Genomic DNA, 23,574 nt, shown 5'->3' with positions numbered 1-23,574 from the left:
GTGGATAGTGTTGAGCGATACCTTCCGATATCCATAAGTATCGGTATTGGATTGGATCGGCCGATATCCAAAAAATATCGGATATCGCCGATACCCGATACCAATGCAAGTCAATGGGACACAAATATCGGAATGTAAATAAGCCCTTTCTGTCCTTCTACATCCTGTTCCGGAGGGGGGAAGAGTGTGGGCGGTGCGTGGGCGGACACTGTGCATGTCTGTGTGTGCGAGCGGGGTCTGTGCGGACCTTCCGGGGCTCTGTGCGGGCTTGCTGGGGCTCTGTTCGGGTTTCCGGGGGTCTGTACGGGCCTGCTGGGGTTCTGTTCGGGCTGCCGGGGCTCTGTGTGAGCTGCCGGGGGTCTGTGGGCTGCTGGGGCTCTGTGTGGGCTGCCGGGGGCCTGTGCGGGCCTGCCGGGGGCTCTGTGCGGGCTGCCGGGAGTCTGTGTGTGACTGCCGTGGGCTCTGTGCGGGCCTGCTGGGGCTCTGTGCGAGCTGCCGGGGCTCTGTGCGTGTGGCCGGGGGCTCTGTGCGGGCTGCCAGGGCTCTGCAGGATGCCAGGGTTCTGTGCGGGCTGCTGGGTGTCTGTGCATGACTGCCGGAGGCTCTGTGCGGGCTTACGGGGGTCTGTGCGTGCCTGCTGGGGGCTCTGTGCGAGCTATACATACAGACATACAGTACTTTAAACATAGATTACATACTCACTATTACTTGTCATTTTGATCCCCGAAGCCAGTGTCACCTGTAAAAAAGATTAAAATAACAAACAACCAATATACTCCCTGTCCGCAGAAATCCACGAGTGTCCCACGACGATCTCCCGTGGAGAATGGCAGCATCAGCTGATGCGACCGCTCTCCAGGAGCACAATGACGGGAGGAAGGTATCCTTCCGCACTGTATTCCTCCGCCGCTGTAAAAAAATAGTCCCTAGTCTCACTTATGGCATTGCTGTGTGAGAAATTTTCCCACGCAGCAATTGCCATAAAGTTAGACTTTGAACTATAGTAACCTCAGTGATGCACTGCAGGAGCCATTGTCTCCTGTCAGTGTGTCACTGAGGGTTCTATAGAGGAGTGACATCACCCGATGTCACTGTTCCCAAGGGGAGATCATCGTGGGACACTCGTTATTAATTGGACTACGGCGGACAGGTAGTATACGGTTTATTATTTTACATTTTTTGCAGGCGCTGAAGTATGGTAAGTATTGTTAAATGAAGAATATTAAAATACTTTTTTCCTAATCTGTGTGTTTTATTAACCCTTTATTACTATTGGATTAATAATAGATAGGCGTCTTATTGACGCCTCTCCGTTATTAACCCGGCTTAATGTCACCTTACAATAGCAAGATGACATTAACCCCTTATTACATCATATCCCACCGCTACACGGGAGTGGGAAGAGAGAGGCTAAGTGCCGGAGTTGGCGCATCTCACACAGCAATGCCGTGAGACTAGGGACTATTTTTTTACAGCGGCAGAGATATACAGTGCTCAAGGATACCTTCCTCCCGTCATTGTGTTCCTGAAGCTCCTGGAGAACGGTCGCATCAGCTGATGCTGCCGTTCTCCACGGGAGATCGTCGTGGGACACTCGTGGATTTCTGCGGACAGGGAGTATATTGGTTGTTTGTTATTTTAATCTTTTTTACAGGTGACACTGGCTTCGGGGATCAAAATGACAAGTAATGGTAGGTATGTAATCTATGTTTAATGTACTGTATGTCTGTATGTATAGCCCGCACAGAGCCCCGGCAGCCTGCTCAGAGCCCCCGGCAGGCGCACACAGAGCCCCGGCAGCCCGCACAGCCCCCGGCAGGCATGCACAGACCCCCGGCAGCCTGCACAGAGCCCCGGCAGCCCGCACAGAGCCCCGGCAGCCTGCACAGAGCCCCGGCAGCCCGCCCATAGCCCATGGCAGGCACGCACAGACCCCCGGCAGCCCGCACAGAGCCCCGGCAGGCCCGCATAGAGCCCCCGGCAGTCACACACAGACCCCCGACAGCCCGCATAGAGCCCCGGCAGCCCGCACAGAGCCCCCGGCAGCCTGCACAGAGCCCTGGCAGCCCGCACAGACCCCCGGCAGCTCGCACAGAGCCCCGGCAGGCCCGCACAGACCCCTGGCAGGCATGCACAGACCCCTGGCAGGCTTGCACAGACCCTCACGGTCACGCACAAACCCCGCCCGCAGACACAGACATGCAGTCACCACCCACGCACCACCCACACTCCATTATAGTGCATCATTGCACTATGGGAACTTCCGATTCCGATATCGCAAAAGTTTTGAAACTCGTATCGGAATTCCGACACAGCGAATATCGGCCGATACCCGATATTTGCAGTATCGGAATGCTCAACACTATTTGTGGACTTAAATGAGATATGAGATGAAGAAAAGCCACAGGTAAAAAAAAAGCAACAACTGCATTTTCATAGAATTGCTACAGTAGAAATACTATTAATGTTTTTATTAGTGATGAGCGAGTGTACTTGTTGCTCGGGTTTTCCAGGGCACGCTCGGGTGGTCTCCGAGTATTTGTTAGTGCTCGGAGATTAAGTTTTCATCACGGCAGCTGAATGATTTACAGCTACTAGACAGCTTGATTACATGTTGAGATTACCTAGCAACCAGGCAACCCCCACATGTACTCAGCCTGGCTAATAGCTGTAAATCATTCAGCTGCAGTGATGAAAACTAAATCTCCGAACACTAACAAATTTATTTATAACACAACAAACCAAAAAGAGACAAAATCCGCAGCAGAAAAAAATTAGATAAACGCACTCAATGAAAAAACACTAGTTACCTAATTTACCCATCAGGTGTAGAAATGGCGCAGAAAATCTGCAACATCAAACATTCATCTTGGGAACTGAATGCAAAATTTTTACCAGCTAGCCTGAGCGCTTTCTGATAAAAATGGGTTGGTAAAACAGTCATTTTGGCTACTTAGAATAAATAGATTGTATACATGCAGGAATACTTTGGTTTCTTGCTAGGTAAAGATATTGGTAAATTAAAGGGCAGTTTCACTTATTCATTATATTGATTTTAGTCCTAAACCCAGGAGGCCTCTCCCTTCAAGAGATTCTTTTAGAAATTGAAAGACAGGAGCAGAAGTTACGGAATAGCAAGCTATATTTGGAACAGCAGCCTTGTCGAGGTTCAAACTTAGCTACAGACTACATGCGTCTTCAGAATTTACGAGTCACAGTGTTTTGGAAATCTTCAGGAAAAGTAGGACAAGGTACGGAAAACATCCCCAACAAGTGAATATATGGCTGTGGGTTGAGCAGTGAGTTGTGCGCAGATTTATTTCATTTTTAATCTTATAATTACGTTAACTAGTATTCCAGTTCACTAGGATGTCATAAGCATCAGCTAAAAATGGACGAGGTGGATGACGTCATTCTTGAGGTTGATCGGAAACTCTTCCATGTGGAGAAATCTCTATTAGCAGCAGAAAGTAGCTATTTCCAAATAATGTTTTATGGAGGATTTAAAGAAAGTACGTTACATAAAATACATCTTAATGGGGTAAACAAGGAATGTTTTCAGACTCTATTGGACTTTGTAAAAAATGGGAGTATGGAACTGAACCAAGGAAATGTCACGGATCTCTTGGAAAGTGCAGATTTTCTCGATTTGCGGAAAGCTAAGCAGTTCTGCATTGCATTTCTTGTCCATGAATTAAAAGTGTCCAACTGCTTGGGTATGATGTCCTACTCCCAGCAATATGGATGTATAGAACTGTATGAATCCGCAGTCAGTGTGGCTGTCACACACTTATCTGAGCTTATGAATGACTATGAAGATGAATTCACTCAGCTGGATAAGGAAACTCTAGAAACATTACTACAAACTGATGATTTGTATGTATCCAGTGAAGATCTCGTGTTTGATGCTGTAATGAAATGGGTCATGGTGGACACTACAAGAGAGAAGAATTTTGAAGAGTTAGTTGCGCTAGTGAGACCGGAATTTCTTAGCCTCACCTTCCTTGATGTTCTCGTCAAGCAACTTCAAAGAGCAAAAGGCCAAGATCCTTATTTCAGGCTTTTAGAAACTTTGAATAGCAACCCTCCAATTACATGGCGCACCATGGGTGAAGTGATGTCAACAAGCAGAACGTATGACACCTTATATGTTCTTGGTGGAAAACATGAGAAAGAAGAGCAAGAACTGTATATCTACCAGCCTAGATCCAATACATGGAGAGCATGCTCCCCTTTACAACGTAAAAACCTCACGCAGTATGCCGTGGCCACAGTAGGTAACTATGACAAACGTAATCATAATTTCCATTGTGTAGTATTATTTTTTATGTCATTGTGACAGTCATCGTATGGCATAATGCTGGCACTGATATCTAATGGATATACAAAAGTTATAGAAGGGGTGCTCACTGTTTAAGAGAGGTGCTCTGGAGAAAAACCATATAAATATCAAAAATAACTCCGGCACACTGAAAGTTCCAAATGAATAATAAAGTTTATTATATTCTTCTGAATTTTCTGTATTTCATATTTTTCAAAAGTAAATTCCGCATACGGACATTGATCACTCGGACATTTTCTTCACATAAGATACAGGTATATCTTGATAAAGGCTCATAGTAAGGCTACTTTCACACTAGCGTCGTACTCGGCCCGTCACAGTGCGTTGGGCTGACGTCCCGACGCATACTGTGGAAGCGCCGCACAACGGGTGCAGCGGATGCATTTTTCCAACGCATCCGCTGCCTCATTCTCAGCTGCGGGGAGGAGGGGGCGGAGTTCCGGCCGCGCATGTGCAGTCGGAAATGGCGGACACAACGCACCAAAAAACGTTACATGCAACATTTTTTGGTGCCGACGGTCCGCCACAACACGACGCAACCGTCGCACGACGGTTGCGATGTGTGGCAAAGCGTCGCAATGCGTCGCTAATGTTAGTCTATGGAGAAAAAAACACATCCTGCAAGCAATTTTTTAGGATGCGTTTTTTCTCCAAAACGACGCATTGCGACGTGCGTCGTACAACGCTAGTGTGAAAGTAGCCTAAGCCGAAACGTTGAATTTGATACCTGATTCACTCATCCGGTTTTGGTTACCGTATGCGGAATTTACTTTTGAAACATATGAAATACAGAAAATTCAGAAGAATATAATAAACTTTATTATTCATTTGGAAATTTCAGTGTGCCGGAGTAATTTTTGATATCTAATGTATATAGTCATGATCATCACTAGTTGTAATTTTTATTAAGAAAAAACAATCTATATCGAGAAAATAACCATGCCATCTATAAGCCTGTTATAACGGTGCTTTAGAGACTACTATCTCTACTGGAGCCTCATACATGCAATTTCAACATCTGGCTCAGCAATACAGAGTGGAAAGGTTGTACTGATTGAATTTTAAAAATAATAATAATATTATATGGCTATTTCTGAAACCCCATAACACTTTTATTTAGTCTTTATATGGTCATGGTCAGCCAGCATAGACATACTTTAAAGGGAATAAGTCATCGCGATTTTGCTAAATACTCTGAAAGAAGCATAATATATGGGCAGAGACCCTGATTCCAGAAATATCACTTGCTCAGCAGCTAGTTGGAGTTTAAATACAATTAATGTTGCAATACAATTAGTGTTTTATCAGCAGGAAAGTATCACTGCTTGACTACATCTCACAGGCAAGCCAGTCCAGCCAATCTGTATAACCCTGCCTCCATCACTGATAGGCAGCTTGCTGTATACTGTGTACATAGGAAGCAGGGTTATACACAGCTCAGCATTCTGACCACTGCTACATCTACAGCAGAGAAAACAGGGATTCTATCAAAACTGCACCAAGCAGTCCAGTCAATGATGTATTGCTGCAATCAGGTTCTCCACCCCTACATCATTCAGCTTTTAAATTCCATAGCAAAAAAACTGCTGTCAGATTCACAGATTTTTTGCTTTATTTTGTTATTATTTTATCATTCATTTTCTATCTGCTTGTCTGCAATTGGGAACCAAATATTTATTCTAAAAGAAAAAAAAAGATATCTCCCAAGAAACACCTATTCCTTTTAAATCATTTCTATGGTTTGAATAATCAGCGATGTGCATGAAAAAAATCAGGCCATCTTTGTTACAGTGAGTTGTAGTTTCCTGTTATTAAGTGAGAAGAGTAATTTATAGAAGCACTCCCTCCAAACTTTTATTGCCTAAACCTGTGTGTGTATGTAGGGCACTGTAATTGGTAAGATACTCATCAATCGACACAGAAGAGGACCAGAGCGGTGCCGGAAACGGGAAGACTGCGATCGGTGAATATAATACCGCACCTAAACACACTACAATTTACCTTTACACAAGTTTAGGCAATACAATGTTTGGTAGGAGTGCTTCTTTAAGACATTAGCAATTTCACAGGATTATAACATACTAACAGATATTGGACGAGGGGTAGGCACCCACCTAGGGCGCTACCCTCTTCCTCCCCGAGGAGGTCGCACTTTGGGAGAAAGATACCAGCTGACATTGCTGAATGCCTGCGGCCACCTGACATTTTCCTCCAGCCGCAGGCATTAAGCACAGTGTTGGCCGGGGTGCTGGCAAATACACTGACACCGCTCATCGTTCTCTCTGCCTGCACTTTGGCAGTCATTCCCTTCCAGCACTTAATAGTATATGCGTCTGTCTCATGTGCTGCCTGGGACAGGTTCAGAGGAGCAATTTAGCGCTTTTCTCCGCCGGGAACTGCAGCAGAAAGCAGGCTACCCGCCTGCTCCCTGTTGGAGACTGCGCAAGCAGGGGATGTCTGGTGGTGTGATGCAGTGAGGTCATCACGCCTTCCAGCACCCACTGCTGCACTTCATAGAAGAGGAGACTGCTGCCTGGATTAGGTGAGTATAAGCTTTTTTATTTTTCTTATATTATTTAACTAATGAATGGGGGCCATCACAAGAGGGGCTGTGTGGGATAAAATTCTTGGGGGCTGATGATGGTGGGGGACTATCATAATGTGGAGTACATTATACTGAGGGTCTATCACATTATGGGATATATATTGCACTGTGGGCTGGCTGTGGGGAACAATCACAATGTGAGGTATATTATACTGAGGGCTGTGGGGAACATTATACTGGAGCTGGCAATGGGGGACTATCACTGTTGGGTACAGTATACTAGGGGCTGCTGGCTGTGGGGGACTATCACACTCACTGTGGGGTACATTATACTGGAGGTCTATCACACTATGGGGTTCATATACTGGGGTGCCGGCTGTGGGTGACTATCACACTGTGGTATACATTATACTGGGGGCAGGCTGTGGGGGACATTATATCCTGAGGGCTGGCTGTGGAGGACATCTTGTGGGCTGTCTGTGGGGGACTATCACACTGGGGTACAATATACGGGGGCTGGCTGTGGGGGACCTTATACTGGAGGCTGGCTGTGGGGAACATTGTACCTCTGCTGTGGGGGCATCATACTGTATATTGGAGGCTGTGGAGGACATCATACTGAGTGGGGTGTTATACTGTATATAAGGGTCTGTGGGGTCATCATTACACTATTTGTAACTGGGGGGCTATAATACTGTATGGGGTGCTGTAAGGTCCAACACTATATATGGGGGACTGTGGTGGTGACCATCCTATATAATGGGGGGCTGTGATGGACATCATACTGCATGATGCACTGTGGTGAACATCATAGTGTATATTGGAGGTCTGCTGTGCATATACTGTATAGTCGGCTGTGGTGACCATCACACCATGTAGGAGGACAGTGTGAGGAGGGGTACAGTTTGAAGAGGACAATTTGGTGGGCAGTATGAGGGCATAGTTTGAAAAGGAGTCACAGAATGGATATTGAGAGGGGGCAGCATGAAATGGGGGCACAGTATGTAGAGAGGTTAACAGGGCGGGGGGACAGTGGGGAGATATACAGTTGTGGCCAAAAGTATTAACATCCCTACAATTCTGTCAGATAATACTCAGTTTCTTCCTGAAAATGATTGAAAACACAAATTATTTGTTATTATTATCTTCATTTAATTTGTCTTAAATGAAAAAACACAACAAGAATTGTCCTAAAGCCAAATTGGATATAATTCCACACCAAACATAAAAAGGGGATGGACAAAAGTATTGGCACTGCTTGAAAAATCATGTGATGCTTCTCTAATTTGTGTAATTAACAGCACCTGTAACTTACCTGTGGCACCTAACAGGTGTTGGCAATAACTAAATCACACTTGCAGCCAGTTGACATGGATTAAAGTTGACTCAACCTCTGTCCTGTGTCCTTGTATGTACCACATTGAGCATGGAGAAAAGAAAGAAGACCAAAGAACTGTCTGAGGACTTGAGAAACCAAATTGTGAGGAAGCATGAGCAATCTCAAGGCTACAAGTTCATCTCCAAAGACCTGAATGTTCCTGTGTCTTCCGTGTGCAGTGTCATCAAGAAGTTTAAAGCCAATGGAACTGTGGCTAACCTCCCTAGATGTGGACGGAAAATAAAAATTGACAAGAGATTTCAATGCAAGATTGTGCGGATGTTGGATAAAGAACCTCGACTAAAGGCCCCTTCACATTAAGCGACGCTGCAGCGATACCGACAACGATCCGGATCGCTGCAGCGTCGCTGTTTGGTCGCTGGAGAGCTGTCACACAGACAGCTCTCCAGCGACCAACGATCCCGAAGTCCCCGGGTAACCAGGGTAAACATCGGGTAACTAAGCGCAGGGCCGCGCTTAGTAACCTGATGTTTACCCTGGTTACCAGCGTAAAAGTAAAAAAAAACAAACACTACATACTTACCTACCGCTGTCTGTTCCCGGCGCTCTGGGGGACAGACAGCGGTAGGTAAGTATGTAGTGTTTGTTTTTTTTTACTTTTACGCTGGTAACCAGGGTAAACATCGGGTTACTAAGCGCGGCCCTGCGCTTAGTTACCCGATGTTTACCCTGGTTACCAGTGAAGACATCGCTGGATCGGTGTCACACACGCCGATCCAGCGATGTCCACGGGAGATCCAGCGACTAAATAAAGTTCTGGACTTTGTTCAGCGACCAACGATCTCCCAGCAGGGGCCTGATCGTTGGTCGCTGTCACACATAACGATTTCCTTAACGATATCGTTATGTGTGAAGGTACCTTAACATCCAAACAAGTTCAAGCCACTCTGCAGTCCGAGGGTACAACATTGTCAACCCGGACTATCAGTTGGCGTCTGAATGAAAAGGGACTGTATGGTAGAAGACCCCACTTCTTACCCCGAGACATAAAAAAGCCAGGCTGGAGTTTGCCAAAACTTACCTGAAAAAGCCTAAAACGTTTTGGAAGAATGTTCTCTGGTCAGATGAGACAAAAGTAGAGCTTTTTGGGCAAAGGCATCAACATAGAGTTTACAGGAGAAAAAAAGAGGCATTCAAAGAAAAGAACACGGTCCCTACAGTCAAACATGGCGGAGGTTCCCTGATGTTTTGGGGTTGCTTTGCTGCCTCTGGCACTGGACTGCTTGACCGTGTGCATGGCCTTATGAAGTCTGAAGACTACCAACAAATTTTACAGCATAATGTAGGGCCCAGTGTGAGAAAGCTGGGTCTCCCTAAGAGGTCATGGGTCTTCCAGCAGGACAATGGCCCAAAACACACTTCAAAAAGCACTAGAAAATGGTTTGAGAGAAAGCAGTGGAGACTTCTAAGGTGGCCAGCAATGAGTCCGGACCTGAATCCCATAGAACACCTGTGGAGAGATCTAAAAATGGCAGTTTGGAGAAGGCACCCTTCAAATATCAGGGACCTGGAGCAGTTTGCCAAAGAAGAATGGTCTAAAATTCCAGCAGAGCATTGTAAGAAACTCATTGATGGTTACCGGAAGCGGTTGGTCGCAGTTATTTTGGCTAAAGGTTGTGCAACCAAGTATTAGGCTGAGGGTGCCAATACTTTTGTCTGGCCCATTTTTGGAGTTTTGTGTGAAATGACCAATGTTTTGCTTTTTGCTTCATTCTCTTTTGTGTTTTTTCATTTAAGACAAATTAAATGAAGATAATAATACCAAAGAGTATTATCTGACAGAATTGCAGGGGTGTCAATACTTCTGGCCACACCTGTAGAGTATAAGGGAAAACAATGGAGAGTGGTCAAAGGCATAGACCATGCTTCATAATGGTGGACAGTGGGGTGGTTATAGATCATTAAGGCAGACAGTGTGGCGAGTGTAGCTCATGAGGGCAGACAGTGTGGAGGCCATATACCATATAAGGCTTATTTAGGTCATAGTATGGGGAAGAGAGAAGTCTGCAAAGACTAGATGTGGATGTGAAAAATCATCATGGAGTCTGATGGTGGTTTTAGTGATGTATTCATGTACTGCTGATGGTACTGGTGTATGTATTTGCTGACAGTGGATTTCATAATGTTTTCATGTACTCATGGTGGTTCTGATGGCTACAGCACCAGAACCATCATCACTCCAAGAATACATCACCAGAGTCATCAGTCGTACATGAATACAGCACCAGTGCAATCGTTACTGCATGCATATCACCAGAACCAGAAGTACAGAAATATAACACCAATTTTTTATTTTTGCTAGAATTTTTTTGTGAAAAATATAACAATTTTAATTTAAGTGGTCAACAGAGCTTGTTACCAGACCCATCAGAGAGGGGGAGGGGGTGTGTTAAGAGTCTGTTACCTTAGGCCTCTTTTACATTTCCGTCTTTTTCTGTGACAATGAGTCGTTTTGTGAAAAAAATGGATCCATCAAATGTTTCTGCTGGATCTGTTTTTTTCTCATAGACTTGTATTAGCGACAGATTGTGATGGATGGCCTTCCGTTTCATCCATCGTGCACTGAATCCATCGTAAAATCGCTGTCCGTCAGGAGGAGACAACACACAGAGGAACGTTTCTTGTGCACATCGGAAAATCGCGCAGCGACGGATCCTGCATCATCCTTCATTGGCTATAATGGAAGCCTATGGACTCAGGATCCATCACTGTGTGTCAAAAGCAGGAATCCAGGGTCAGGTTCCTTCCAGAGGCGTAGCTAGGGGTTCAGCTCAGAGGGGGCAAAACATGTGAGTGGGCCCCTAACAGACGGACATATCATTAGTGCAAACTATGCGGCAGCACATGGGCCCAAGAGTTAAGGGGGCCCATTTCTACCTCTAAATAAGGTGCAATTTTGTATTTTAGAAGTTCTTGGCTGCAAAGGGCCCATATATTGTTCTTGCACATGGGCCCTTTTCTGTCTGTGTCCACCTGTGGCCCTTAACTAGGTAACCATGATTGTAACTACGGTGGGTATAGGGGAACCTCAGGAGATGACCGCACTGTTATTGCAAATAAATCTCTATACAGTAACCAGCACTGATATTACCGCCATACGGTAATACCATATAGTGGTAGATACCAGTCCTGCATAACATAGAGAGATCACAGTACAGTTATAGATGGTGACTTACAGAGGACGTTCTTTCCGGTGGAGCCATTCACTTTTCCCATCTTTTCCACCTGGCCCAGACTGACAAACTGTGTATACTATTACTTCAACATTTTTCTGTCACCGCTCTGTGTAGAGAGTGGCGGCTGTAACTGATGCCCCGGGACTGACTGACAGCCGGTACAGCACTATCTGCCACCCAGTAGTTAGGCTTCGATGCTTTGTAAGTTAATATTTAGGAGTGCCCCTATGTACAGTAATAATGGCCCCAGCATCGCTGATGAGAGCAGGAGGTCATGTGACGATTTTCTTCTATTGAGAGAAGTCAAACTTGTCTAGTCAACACGTGCAAATAGCAAACGTGGTCACATGACCGCCTGTCACACCAGTGGTCTTGGGGTCTCATGACGGCAGGTGCACCTCATCATGATTTGGCAGTAGAGTGACTGCAGACAATTATCCCAAGCCTTTAATAACTTAAAGGGAACCTGTCACCCCCCCAGGGCATATTAAGGTAAAAGAGGCTCCTTCTTCAGCACTAAGGCTGCATTCTGTGAAGGTGGCTCTTATGTTTTTTTATCCCTAATAACACTGAAATATTAACTTTTATAAATTGTGCGCCATACCTGTATTGAGTCCGGGGGGTACGTTTTCTCCCCCTGACTCAGCCGCCTCGCAGCCGTTCATCATCCCACCAAGCACCGCCTCCTCTCTGTCTTGTGCCATCACCGGCGCTCTGCAATTATTTCTCGGTCATGCGCAGTGCGCACTCCCGGGAACTTATATCAAGTGATGTAAGTAGATCGCACCTGCGCACAGCGCCAGATTCCCAGCCCCGCAGTGTGAATAAATCATAACACACTGCGGGGCGGGATCTCGGTCCTCCGCTACACGCAGGCGCGATATCAGTACATAAGCTGATGGGAGTTCCAGGGCAGCGCACACAGCGCATGCCCAAAAAATGAGAGCCCAGCCCAGGCATCGGCACCCGGTGGGATGATGGACGGCTGGGAAACGGTTGTGTCTGGGGACAAAAGACGTACCCCCCAGACTCAATACAGGTATGGCACGCAATTTATAAAAGTGAATATTTCAGCGTTATTAGGGATCAAAAACATAAGAGCCACCTTCACAGAATGCAGCCTTAGTGCTGATGAAGCTGGCTGGCTCTATTACCTTAATAGGCCCTGGGGGGGGGTGACAGGTTCCCTTTAATAATTTAATTATAAGCAACTAGATGGTAGTCCGATTCTAACGCATCGGGTATTATAGAATATGAATGTAGTTTATTTATGAAGATTTTAGAATAATACATTGAATACACAGGATTGGCCGGCCGGGCGCGACCAATTGGTGAAGCGTGGTTCAAATCCTGCACCAATTAACGGCTGGACTGCGCCTGTCGCTGATTGTTCACAGCCGGCCACATAGTATATAGCACAGCCACGTAGTATATTGCCCAGCCCACATAGTATATTGCCCAGCCCACGTAGTATATTGCCCAGCCCACGTAGTATATAGCACAGCCACATAGTATATTGCACAGCCCACGTAGTATATTGCCCAGCCCACGTAGTATATTGCCCAGCCCACGTAGTATAAAGCACAGCCACATAGTATATTGCACAGCCCACGTAGTATATTGCACAGCCCACGTAGTATATTGCCCAGTCACGTAGTATATTGCCCAGTCACGTAGTATATTGCACAGCCACGTAGTATATTGCACAGCCCACGTAGTTTGTTTCACAGTCACGTAGGATATAGCACAGCTCATGTAGTATATTTCACAGCCATGTAGTATATTGCACAGCCCACGTAGTATATTGCACAGCCACGTAGTATATTGCACAGCCCACGTAGTATATAGCAATGTGGGCATCATATCCCTGTTAAAAAAAGAATTAAAATAAAAAATAGTTCTATACTCACCCTCCGTCGTTCCCCCGGATCCAAGCGAGGCGGTTACCGATGCTCCTCGCAACGCTCCGGTCCCATGAATGCATTGCGATCTTGTGAGATGATGACGTAGCGTTCTCGCGAGACCGCTACGTCATCATCTCGCGAGATCGCAATGCATGAAGCGGTCACCGGAATGTCGCGAGGAGCGGGAAAGGCCTGTTCCTGATCCGGGGGGCCGATGGACGGTGACTATTTTCAATTTTTTTTATTATTTTTAACATTAGATATTTTTACTATTGATGCTGCATAGGCAGCATCAATAGTAAAAAGTTGGTCACACAGGGTTAATAGCAGCGTTAACAGAGTGCGTTACACCGCGGCATAACCCGGTCTGCTAACGCTGCCATTAACCCTGTGTGAGCGGTGACCAGAGGGGAGTATGGAGCGGGCACTGACAGCGGGGAGTCCATTTTGCCGCTGGACTGTGCCCACCGCTGATTGGTCGTGGCTGTTTTGCCGCGACCAATCAGCGACTTGGGATTTCTGTGACAGACAGAAAGAAAGAAAGAAAGACAGATGGAAGTGACCCTTAGACAATTATATAATAGGTTTATTTTTATAACATAGAATGCAGCCCGTTGTTACTGTATTGTTATGCTTGTTAGAGGGCAGACCGACGGAGGTATTTCTCATGTGAGGAGCGCATCGCAATCCTCGGACGGACCGTCGGCTCTCTTGACCTGAGGCTGACAGTTGCATAGTAATTTATCACGCTGTCAAGCTTATGTCAGGAGAGGTGTCAGGGCCAGTCCGAGGATTGCAATGCGATCATCGCATGAGTTATACAGTGTCTGTCTGCGCCCTTATGTTAATACTTAATGTATGTTAATACCACCATCCTCTCTCATTCACCCCCATAGTGCCCTGTCCCCCTGCACACCAACAATAACCCCCATCGTTTCACATTTACCCCACAGTGCCCTGTCCTCCTCTCCCACTTCAGCCCCTACAATACCACAATCCTCTCACATTCACCCCCACAGTGACCATGATATGCCTAAATCGAATTCCTCTAATAAATTCCATCCCCACTTACTGATGAAGTTTTCAGGCAGACAGTGAGGAGAACCAGGAAGTGTCCAGATAGATGCAAGGAGGGCACTAGGACCCAGCAAGTGCCTCAGCCAAACCAAGCGTGCACAGCCAGAAAGTAACTGCATCTGCTGCTGCCGCCAGGAAGAGATTCCTCGGGTGAGCCCACATTGCACTCTGCATGGAGGGAGGCTCTGCAGCCGGCATTGTGCTGCTCTCTCCCTGACACCGCAGACTCGGCAGTGGATCTCCCGGTGGGCCCCTTCAGGTGACTGGGCCCGGGGCAATGGCCCCCTCTGCCCCCCCCAGTAGCTACGCTACTGGTTCCGTCTTTTGAAACTAAGCATTCATGGAAGAATTTCTAGTCAGGGAAATTCTTTCTCGCGCTCTCTCTCTTTTTACTATTGATGCTGCCTATGCGGCATCAATATTAAAAAAATATAATGTTAAAAATAAAAAAAATTAAAAAATCTTGATATTCTCACCTTCCGGTCTGCAGAGCGGCAATAACGTAATCGTGCCGCCTGCGTGAGCACACTGAAGTCTCAGGAAGCTGCGGTCTGCACCTTATGAGACAGACCAGGGCTTCCACTAGGAATTTCAGGGCCCCAAACTGGCAAAATTTTCGGGTTCCCTTGGGACTCTGCCGAGGCTCCACACCAGCTCCGCCTCCACTGTCTCATTGCCCACTCTTGGAAAAACTCAACTTCTGCACCACATCCTCACCAGTCAGATATTAACAGTTCACTTCAAACACCAGATCACATTCATAACCAGCAGCTTTTGTTCTGGCCAAAAGAATTTTTAAGCTGACACCACGACACGGTAGACCCTTTTGACCGGTCCCTACTTTACTCTAATATTAAAAATTACCGCACACTTGAAGCTGGTATGATGCAAATACAGGTCCTTCTCAAAAAATTTGCATATAGTGTTAAATTTCATTATTTACCATAATGTAATGATTACAATTAAACTTTCATATATTATAGATTCATTATCCACCAACTGAAATTTGTCAGGTCTTTTATTGTTTTAATACTGATGATTTTGGCATACAACTCCTGATAACCCAAAAAACCTGTCTCAATAAATTAGCATATTTCACCCATCCAATCAAATAAAAGTGTTTTTTAATAACAAACAAAAAACCAACAAATAATAATGTTCAGTTATGCACTCAATACTTGGTCGGGAATCCTTTGGCAGAAATGACTGCTTCAATGCGGCGTGGCATGGAGGCAATCAGCCTGTGACACTGCTGAGATGTTATGGAGGCCCAGGATGCTTCAATAGCGGCCTTAAGCTCATCCAGAGTGTTGGGTCTTGCGTCTCTCAACTTTCTCTTCACAATATCCCACAGATTCTCTATGGGGTTCAGGTCAGGAGAGTTGGCAGGCCAATTGAGCACAGTAATACCATGGTCAGTAAACCATTTACCAGTGGTTTTGGCACTGTGAGCAGGTGCCAGGTCGTGCTGAAAAATGAAATCTTCATCTCCATAAAGCATTTCAGCCGATGGAAGCATGAAGTGCTCCAAAATCTCCTGATAGCTAGCTGCATTGACCCTGCCCTTGATGAAACACAGTGGACCAACACCAGCAGCTGACATGGCACCCCACACCATCACTGACTGTGGGTACTTGACACTGGACTTCAGGCATTTTGGCATTTCCTTCTCACCAGTCTTCCTCCAGACTCTGGCACCTTGATTTCCGAATGACATGCAAAATTTGCTTTCATCAGAAAAAAGTACTTGGGACCACTTAGCAACAGTCCAGTGCTGCTTCTCTGTAGCCCAGGTCAGGCGCCTCTGCCGCTGTTTATGGTTGAAAAGTGGCTTTACCTGGGGAATGCGGCACCTGTAGCCCATTTCCTGCACACGCCTGTGCACGGTGGCTCTGGATGTTTCCACACCAGACTCAGTCCACTGCTTCCTCAGGTTCCCCAAGGTCTGGAATCGGTCCTTCTCCACAATCTTCCTCAGGGTCCGGTCTCCTCTTCTCGTTGTACAGCGTTTTCTGCCACATTGTTTCCTTCCAACAGACTTACCATTGAGGTGCCTTGATACAGCACTCTGGGAACAGCCTATTTGTTGAGAAATTTCTTTCTGGGTCTTACCCTCTTGCTTGAGGGTGTCAATGATGGCCTTCTTGACATCTGTCAGGTCGCTAGTCTTACCCATGATGGGGGTTTTGAGTAATGAACCAGGCAGGGAGTTTATAAAAGCCTCAGGTATCTTTTGCATGTGTTTAGAGTTAATTAGTTGATTCCGAAGATTAGGGTAATAGGTCGTTTAGAGAACCTTTTCTTGATATGCTAATTTATTGAGACAGGTTTTTTGGGTTATCAGGAGTTGTATGCCAAAATCATCAGTATTAAAACAATAAAAGACCTGACAAATTTCAGTTGGTGGATAATGAATCTATAATATATGAAAGTTTAATTGTAATCATTACATTATGGTAAATAATGAAATTTAACACTATATGCTAATTTTTTGAGAAGGACCTGTATATAACAAGTTTATTGTGTTCACAAAACAGGTTGCCACAAAAAGGAAACAAAAAGTGCAGATAGAAACCCAACGTTTCGACCCTCCCGGGCCTTATTCATGGGGTTACTTGATGCACGCTAGGATACATACAGTGGGGCAAAAAAGTATTTAGTCAGTCAGCAATAGTGCAAGTTCCACCACTTAAAAAGATGAGAGGCGTCTGTAATTTACATCATAGGTAGACCTCAACTATGGGAGACAAACTGAGAAAAAAAAAATCCAGAAAATCACATTTTCTGTTTTTTTAACATTTTATTTGCAAATTATGGTGGAAAATAAGTATTTGGTCAGAAACAAAATTTCATCTCAATACTTTGTAATATATCCTTTGTTGGCAATGACAGAGGTCAAACGTTTTCTGTAAGTCTTCACAAGGTTGCCACACACTGTTGTTGGTATGTTGGCCCATTCCTCCATGCAGATCTCCTCTAGAGCAGTGATGTTTTTGGCTTTTCGCTTGGCAACACGGACTTTCAACTCCCTCCAAAGGTTTTCTATAGGGTTGAGATCTGGAGACTGGCTAGGCCACTCCAGGACCTTGAAATGCTTCTTACGAAGCCACTCCTTCGTTGCCCTGGCGGTGTGCTTTGGATCATTGTCATGTTGAAAGACCCATCCACGTTTCATCTTCAATGCCCTTGCTGATGGAAGGAGGTTTGCACTCAAAATCTCACGATACATGGCCCCATTCATTCTTTCATGTACCCGGATCAGTCGTCCTGGCCCCTTTGCAGAGAGACAGCCCCAAAGCATGATGTTTCCACCACCATGCTTTACAGTAGGTATGGTGTTTGATGGATGCAACTCAGTATTCTTTTTCCTACAAACACGACAAGTTGTGTTTCTACCAAACAGTTCCAGTTTGGTTTCATCAGACCATAGGACATTCTCCCAAAACTCCTCTGGATCATCCAAATGCTCTCTAGCAAACTTCAGACCGGCCCGGACATGTACTGGCTTAAGCAGTGGGACACTTCTGGCACTGCAGGATCTGAGTCCATGGTGGCGTAGTGTGTTACTTATGGTAGGCCTTGTTACATTGGTCCCAGCTCTCTGCAGTTCATTCACTAGGTCCCCCCGCGTGGTTCTGGGATTTTTGCTCACCGTTCTTGTGATCATTCTGACCCCACGGGGTGGGATTTTGCGTGGAGCCCCAGATCGAGGGAGATTATCAGTGGTCTTGTATGTCTTCCATTTTCTAATTATTGCTCCCACTGTTGATTTCTTCACTCCAAGCTGGTTGGCTATTGCAGATTCAGTCTTCCCAGCCTGGTGCAGGGCTACAATTTTGTTTCTGGTGTCCTTTGACAGCTCTTTGGTCTTCACCATAGTGGAGTTTGGAGTCAGACTGTTTGAGGGTGTGCACAGGTGTCTTTTTATACTGATAACAAGTTTAAACAGGTGCCATTACTACAGGTAATGAGTGGAGGAAAGAGGAGACTCTTAAAGAAGAAGTTACAGGTCTGTGAAAGCCAGAAATCTTGATTGTTTGTTTCTGACCAAATACTTATTTTCCACCATAAAATGCAAAAAAAATGATAAAAAAAACAGACAATGTGATTTTCTGGATTTTTTTTTCTCAGTTTGTCTCCCATAGTTGAGGTCTACCTATGATGTAAATTACAGACGCCTCTCATCTTTTTAAGTGGCGGAACTTGCACTATTGCTGACTGACTAAATACTTTTTTGCCCCACTGTATGTAGGTGGCAGGCATAGGGTAGGAGGGCAAGTCCCTTGGTATATAAGCTGTCGCTTAACCTGGAACAGGCTGGGAATATGCTGTTTTGTAATGCAAAGCGATAGTGGCACATAGAGGCTGTGACATCCGTAGTGGGCCTGTGTATAGCCGGATGACTCGTGCGGGCAGCGCTCCTGAGGCTTGTAGTGATGTAAATGGAGGGTGCTGGATGAGCGGCGCTCCTGCGCCCTGCTGCCGCTCATCCAGCACCCTCCATTTACATCACTACAAGCCTCAGGAGCGCTGCCCGCACGGGTCATCCAGCTATACACAGACCCACTACGGATGTCACAGCCTCTGTGTGCCACTATCGCTTTGCATTACAAAACAGCATATTCCCAGCCTGTTCCAGGTTAAGCGACAGCTTATATACCAAGAGACTTGCCCTCCTACCCTATGCCTGCCACCTACATATGTATCCTAGCGTGCATCAAGTAACCCCATGAATAAGGCCCGGGAGGGTCGAAACGTTGGGTTTCTATCTGCACTTTTTGTTTCCTTTTTGTGGCAACCTGTTTTGTGAACACAATAAACTTGTTATATGTTTGCATCATACCAGCTTCAAGTGTGCGGTAATTTTTGATATTGGACTGTTTTGGACCACACGGTCTTTTTTACCAGCACCTACTTACCTCTGTCCTGAGTGCACACCATTATTTCCTTTCCTACTCTACTCTAAACTATTAAAAATAAATATATTTTTATGTATTTTTCTTTAAGGGAATGAGTGACATACATTTACATTTTTTTTAAAACAACCAACCATTAATACCACATACAAGTCACAAATATCGTCACACCATGACCAGACCACATATTACCACCAGATAGTGACCGAATAATACCATATATAATGTCAGTGTACATCTAATACAGTGATCACCACTGCTAGTGACATTATACACAGGAGCTCTGTATATAGTATACAGTGTATAGTGTCAGTGTACAGGTAACACACTGACTCACCAGTGACGTCTCTATCTGAAGTCCTTCATCTTTGCTTTTCTTTTTCATCCATCACAGAACGCCATCACTTCTTCCAGCCAAAACTCATTTCTGCATAAAATAACACAGTTACCTAGAGCACCGCTTCCAGAGCACATTCCCCAGTTTTTACCTTTCTTCTACACTACACATCTGAATACAGCTGTGCACCCACAATCAATATATAAGACTGCTACATCAGTTTTTTGCCATCAGTCATAACCCGGCGAATTTTGACAAAAGCGGATCTGGCAAAAGTTTCCGCCAGATCGTTTTATTTCTCATAGACTTGTATTAGCAACGGAATGCGATGTATGGCCTCATGTTTCTTCTGTTTTTCGCCGGATCCGTCAAAAATTGTTTTTCCGGTGGCTGGAGAAAACGGACATAGTAACGTTTTTTTGTGTCCATCAAAAAAAACGGACAGCAACAGATCTGTCACCGTCCGTTGTTTGCTAGAATGGAATCCTATGGCGTCAAATCCGTCAAATGACGGAATCTGGCGACGGATTCCGTTTTTTTTAACTGAGCATGCTCTGATTTTTTTAGGATCCAATTAGCTGGACCAGCTGGTTGGATCCGTCAAAAAAAACGGATCCATTGCATCACTTTTTCACAATCTGCGACGGATCCTTTTTTTCAACATTCAACGGATTGTGACTGATGGCAAAAAACTGATGTGTGAAAGCAGCCTAATTATGCAACCTCATAGATTGTAAACTTACGAGCAGGGCCCTCATTCCTTTTGGTATCTGTTGATCTATGTGTTAATTGTTATGCTTAATGTTCATTGTCTGTACAAGTCCCCTCTAGAATGTAAAGTGTTGCGGAATATGTTGGCGCTATAGAAATAAAATTATTATTATCAACCCATTCCAAATATAAATTATAATCCACCACTGAAAAATATTTAGAATTGAGAGTCCTCAGTGGTTGATACCTTTTAATGGCTAACTGAAAAGATGGTAACTAATTGCAAGCTTTCAAGACTACTCAGGTCCCTTCATCAGGCAAAGACTAAAAGAAATTCTGAAGAATCACATATTTATACACAACACATCACAGAAAAACACCATAGATAAGACAGGTGACATGAAGCAGAATTAACATTATGTGAGTGATAAACAGTTATGTCCATAAATATTGGACCAGTTCATAGATAAGGAATGTTTTATTGTCCTCTGATTGGGGTCTGGTTCTGTTATGATGACCCCACATGGTCTGAGGGGCAAATTCCTTAGTTGATGTAAAAAGACATAAATCCATGGGACACATTAATTCCTGCACTAAGTGTGTCAAAGGTCGTCATCAGTTTATATTCACATACTCTTCTGTCTCTCTGAGATTTGAAGTTACCTTTTAATACAAGTAATTTCATGTCCATAATGTTATGATTGGGGAGACAAAAATGTATTGCCACAGGTAGATCCATTCTTTTTTCTTATTGTAACGCGATGAGAGTTCATCCTTGTTCTCAGTTTCTGCCCTGTCTCCCCTACATACAGACCCCCCAGTTGGACATTTAGTACAAATAATTAAGTACACCACATTAGAAGTGACACAGCTGAAAGTACCTGGGATCTTGTAGTCCTGATGTGAATTGGGTATCTTTATCTAGTCCATGGTCATTATAAATGGACAGGTTTTACATTTTTTCTGGTTGCAAGGAAAGGTTCCTGCAGCTGTTGGAGAGGTCAGCACTGTGCACCCACTAACTATAAATAGCCACTTTCCCCATTTAATATATAAATTATTTAGCACCTGTACTCTTTCCCCCAAATCATTACCAGTCACTTCATCCTCAGCACACCTCACTATGTACCTCCTACTCTAACCCTAACCCCGATTCATTTTATTTACATGCCCCTCCCACCCCAATTCATTGTCATGTCTTTCTCTCCCACCCTCTATTCATTATCAACTGCTCTACCCCACATTCAATACATCATTTACTCCCCCACCCTCAAAATTCATTATTTGTTCTCCCCCTAGATCATCTTTTGCTCTCCCCACCTTCAAGGTTTATAATAAATAACTAGCAAAGGCTAGGCAGACAGCTGTGGGGTGATGTTAATAGTGGGAAGTGGGAAAAGCGAGGCTAAGTGCCAGAATTGGCACATCTTAGATATGCTCCTTTTCTGTGGCGGCTGAGAGCTGATGTTTTTAGCCTGGGGGTCCAGTATCCATGGCTATTAATATCAGCACACAGTTACATACATTGTAGTAGGCCAATATTTCGGATTTTAAAATCATTTTTCAAGCTGGTAAAGTATTCTAATTTATTGAGATAATGACTTTTGGGTTTTCATTGGCTGTAAGGCATAAGCATCAACATTAACAGAAATAAACACTTGAAATAGATCACTCTGTTTGTAATGACTATATAATATATGAGTTTCACTTTTTGTATTGAAGAACTGAAATAAATTACTCTTTAGATGATATTCTAATTTTGTGAAAAGCACCTGTAGCTGTACAGCCTTGTGCAGGTCTACAATTTTGTCCCTGGTATCCTTAGAGAGCTCTTTGGTCTTGGCCATGGTGGAGAGGTTGGAGTGTAATTGATTGTGTGTGTGTTGACAGGTGTCTTTTATACAGGTAACAAGTTCAAACAGATGCAATTAATATAGGTAATGAGTGCAGAGTAGGAGGGCTTCTTAAAGAAAAACAACAGGTCTGAGAGCTAGAATTCTTGCTGCTTGGTAGGTGATCAATTACTTGTTTCATGCAATAAAATGCAATTTAATTATTTAAAAATCATACAATGTGATTTTCTTTTTTTTATTGTTAAATTCTGTCTTTCACAGGTGAAGTGTACCTACTGTAGTGCAGTGGGGTTGGTGCATTGTGACAGACAGGCAGTGATCACAGGAAAGTTCACAGCAAAACATGTTTAATGTCGAATCTCACACTGTGCACTGCACGAGGTATCCTCCCGATTGCAGCCGGGAAACAAAACAGTCTGGGCAACTGCCATGGGCAACTGCACCGTCGTGCTCGCTGAGGGTGCCAGGCATTTTGACTCTGCCTCACACAGGTTGAGCTCTGCAGAGCCTTCTCCTCAGCCTGCCACACCCCATCCTCTGCTGCAAGGGTTTTTACAAAAGAACCTGTGGACAAAAGAACCACATGGAAAATCCGGGGCCGGGGACGAAACGGACTGCCCCACTACCATCCTGTAGTCCGTTTCAAAAATAAAAGCGCCGAGCAGGTTTTCTTAGGCTACGTTCACATTAGCGTTGCGTCGGGTGCAGCCGCGGCGACGCATGCGTCATGCGCCCCTATATTTAACATGGGGGCGCATGGACATGCGTTGTCTTGCGTTTTGTGACGCATGCGTCATTTTTGGCGCAAGCGTCAGGGCGCAGAGGACGCAGCAAGTTGCATTTTTTTTGCGTCCAAAAGCAAGCCAAAAATGGACGCATGCATCACAAAACCATGCGTTTTTGCATGCGTTTTGCATGCGTTGTGCGTTGCGTCGCTGACACAACACACAACAACGCAAATGTGAACGTAGCCTTAAATCCACCTTGGACAAATAGCTTGCCAAAGATCAACACTTACTTCTATTCTGCATTGCAATCACAGTTATGCCTGTGGCTGCAGTGCACTCCCACTGCCTCCATATGCTTCTTTACACATCCTGGGGGACACATAACAACCCTCGCATATAACACCGGTCACTGCCTCACACTACGATAAAAATTACAGACCTCTCCTTTCTCTGTAGGTGGGAAAACTTGCAAAATCGGCAGTGTATCAAATACTTATTTCCTCCACTACAGAAACAGTTTTGAGATGGGGTGTATCACTTGACAATCATGTTTTGTAGAGTGAGTTTTAACAAAAGGATATTTTAT

The 23,574-nt window shown here is 44.8% G+C and overlaps 1 protein-coding gene across 1 annotated transcript in view; it reads left to right on the top strand.

The window, feature by feature from the left end:
- Positions 1-3,391: 3,391 nt before the first annotated feature.
- Positions 3,392-23,574, top strand: part of LOC138650904 (kelch-like protein 23) — a 93,970-nt gene continuing 73,787 nt past the window's right edge. The window contains exon 1 of the mRNA XM_069740780.1: positions 3,392-4,277. Coding sequence (XP_069596881.1) covers positions 3,392-4,277 — 886 coding nt within the window. The remainder of the gene's footprint in view (positions 4,278-23,574) is intronic.

The sequence above is a fragment of the Ranitomeya imitator genome, chromosome 1, assembly GCF_032444005.1.
Source record: "Ranitomeya imitator isolate aRanImi1 chromosome 1, aRanImi1.pri, whole genome shotgun sequence".
Lineage (NCBI taxonomy): Eukaryota > Metazoa > Chordata > Amphibia > Anura > Dendrobatidae > Ranitomeya > Ranitomeya imitator.
The sequence above is the reverse complement of the archived record's forward strand: the minus strand, read 5'-3'. Positions and strand labels throughout refer to the sequence as shown.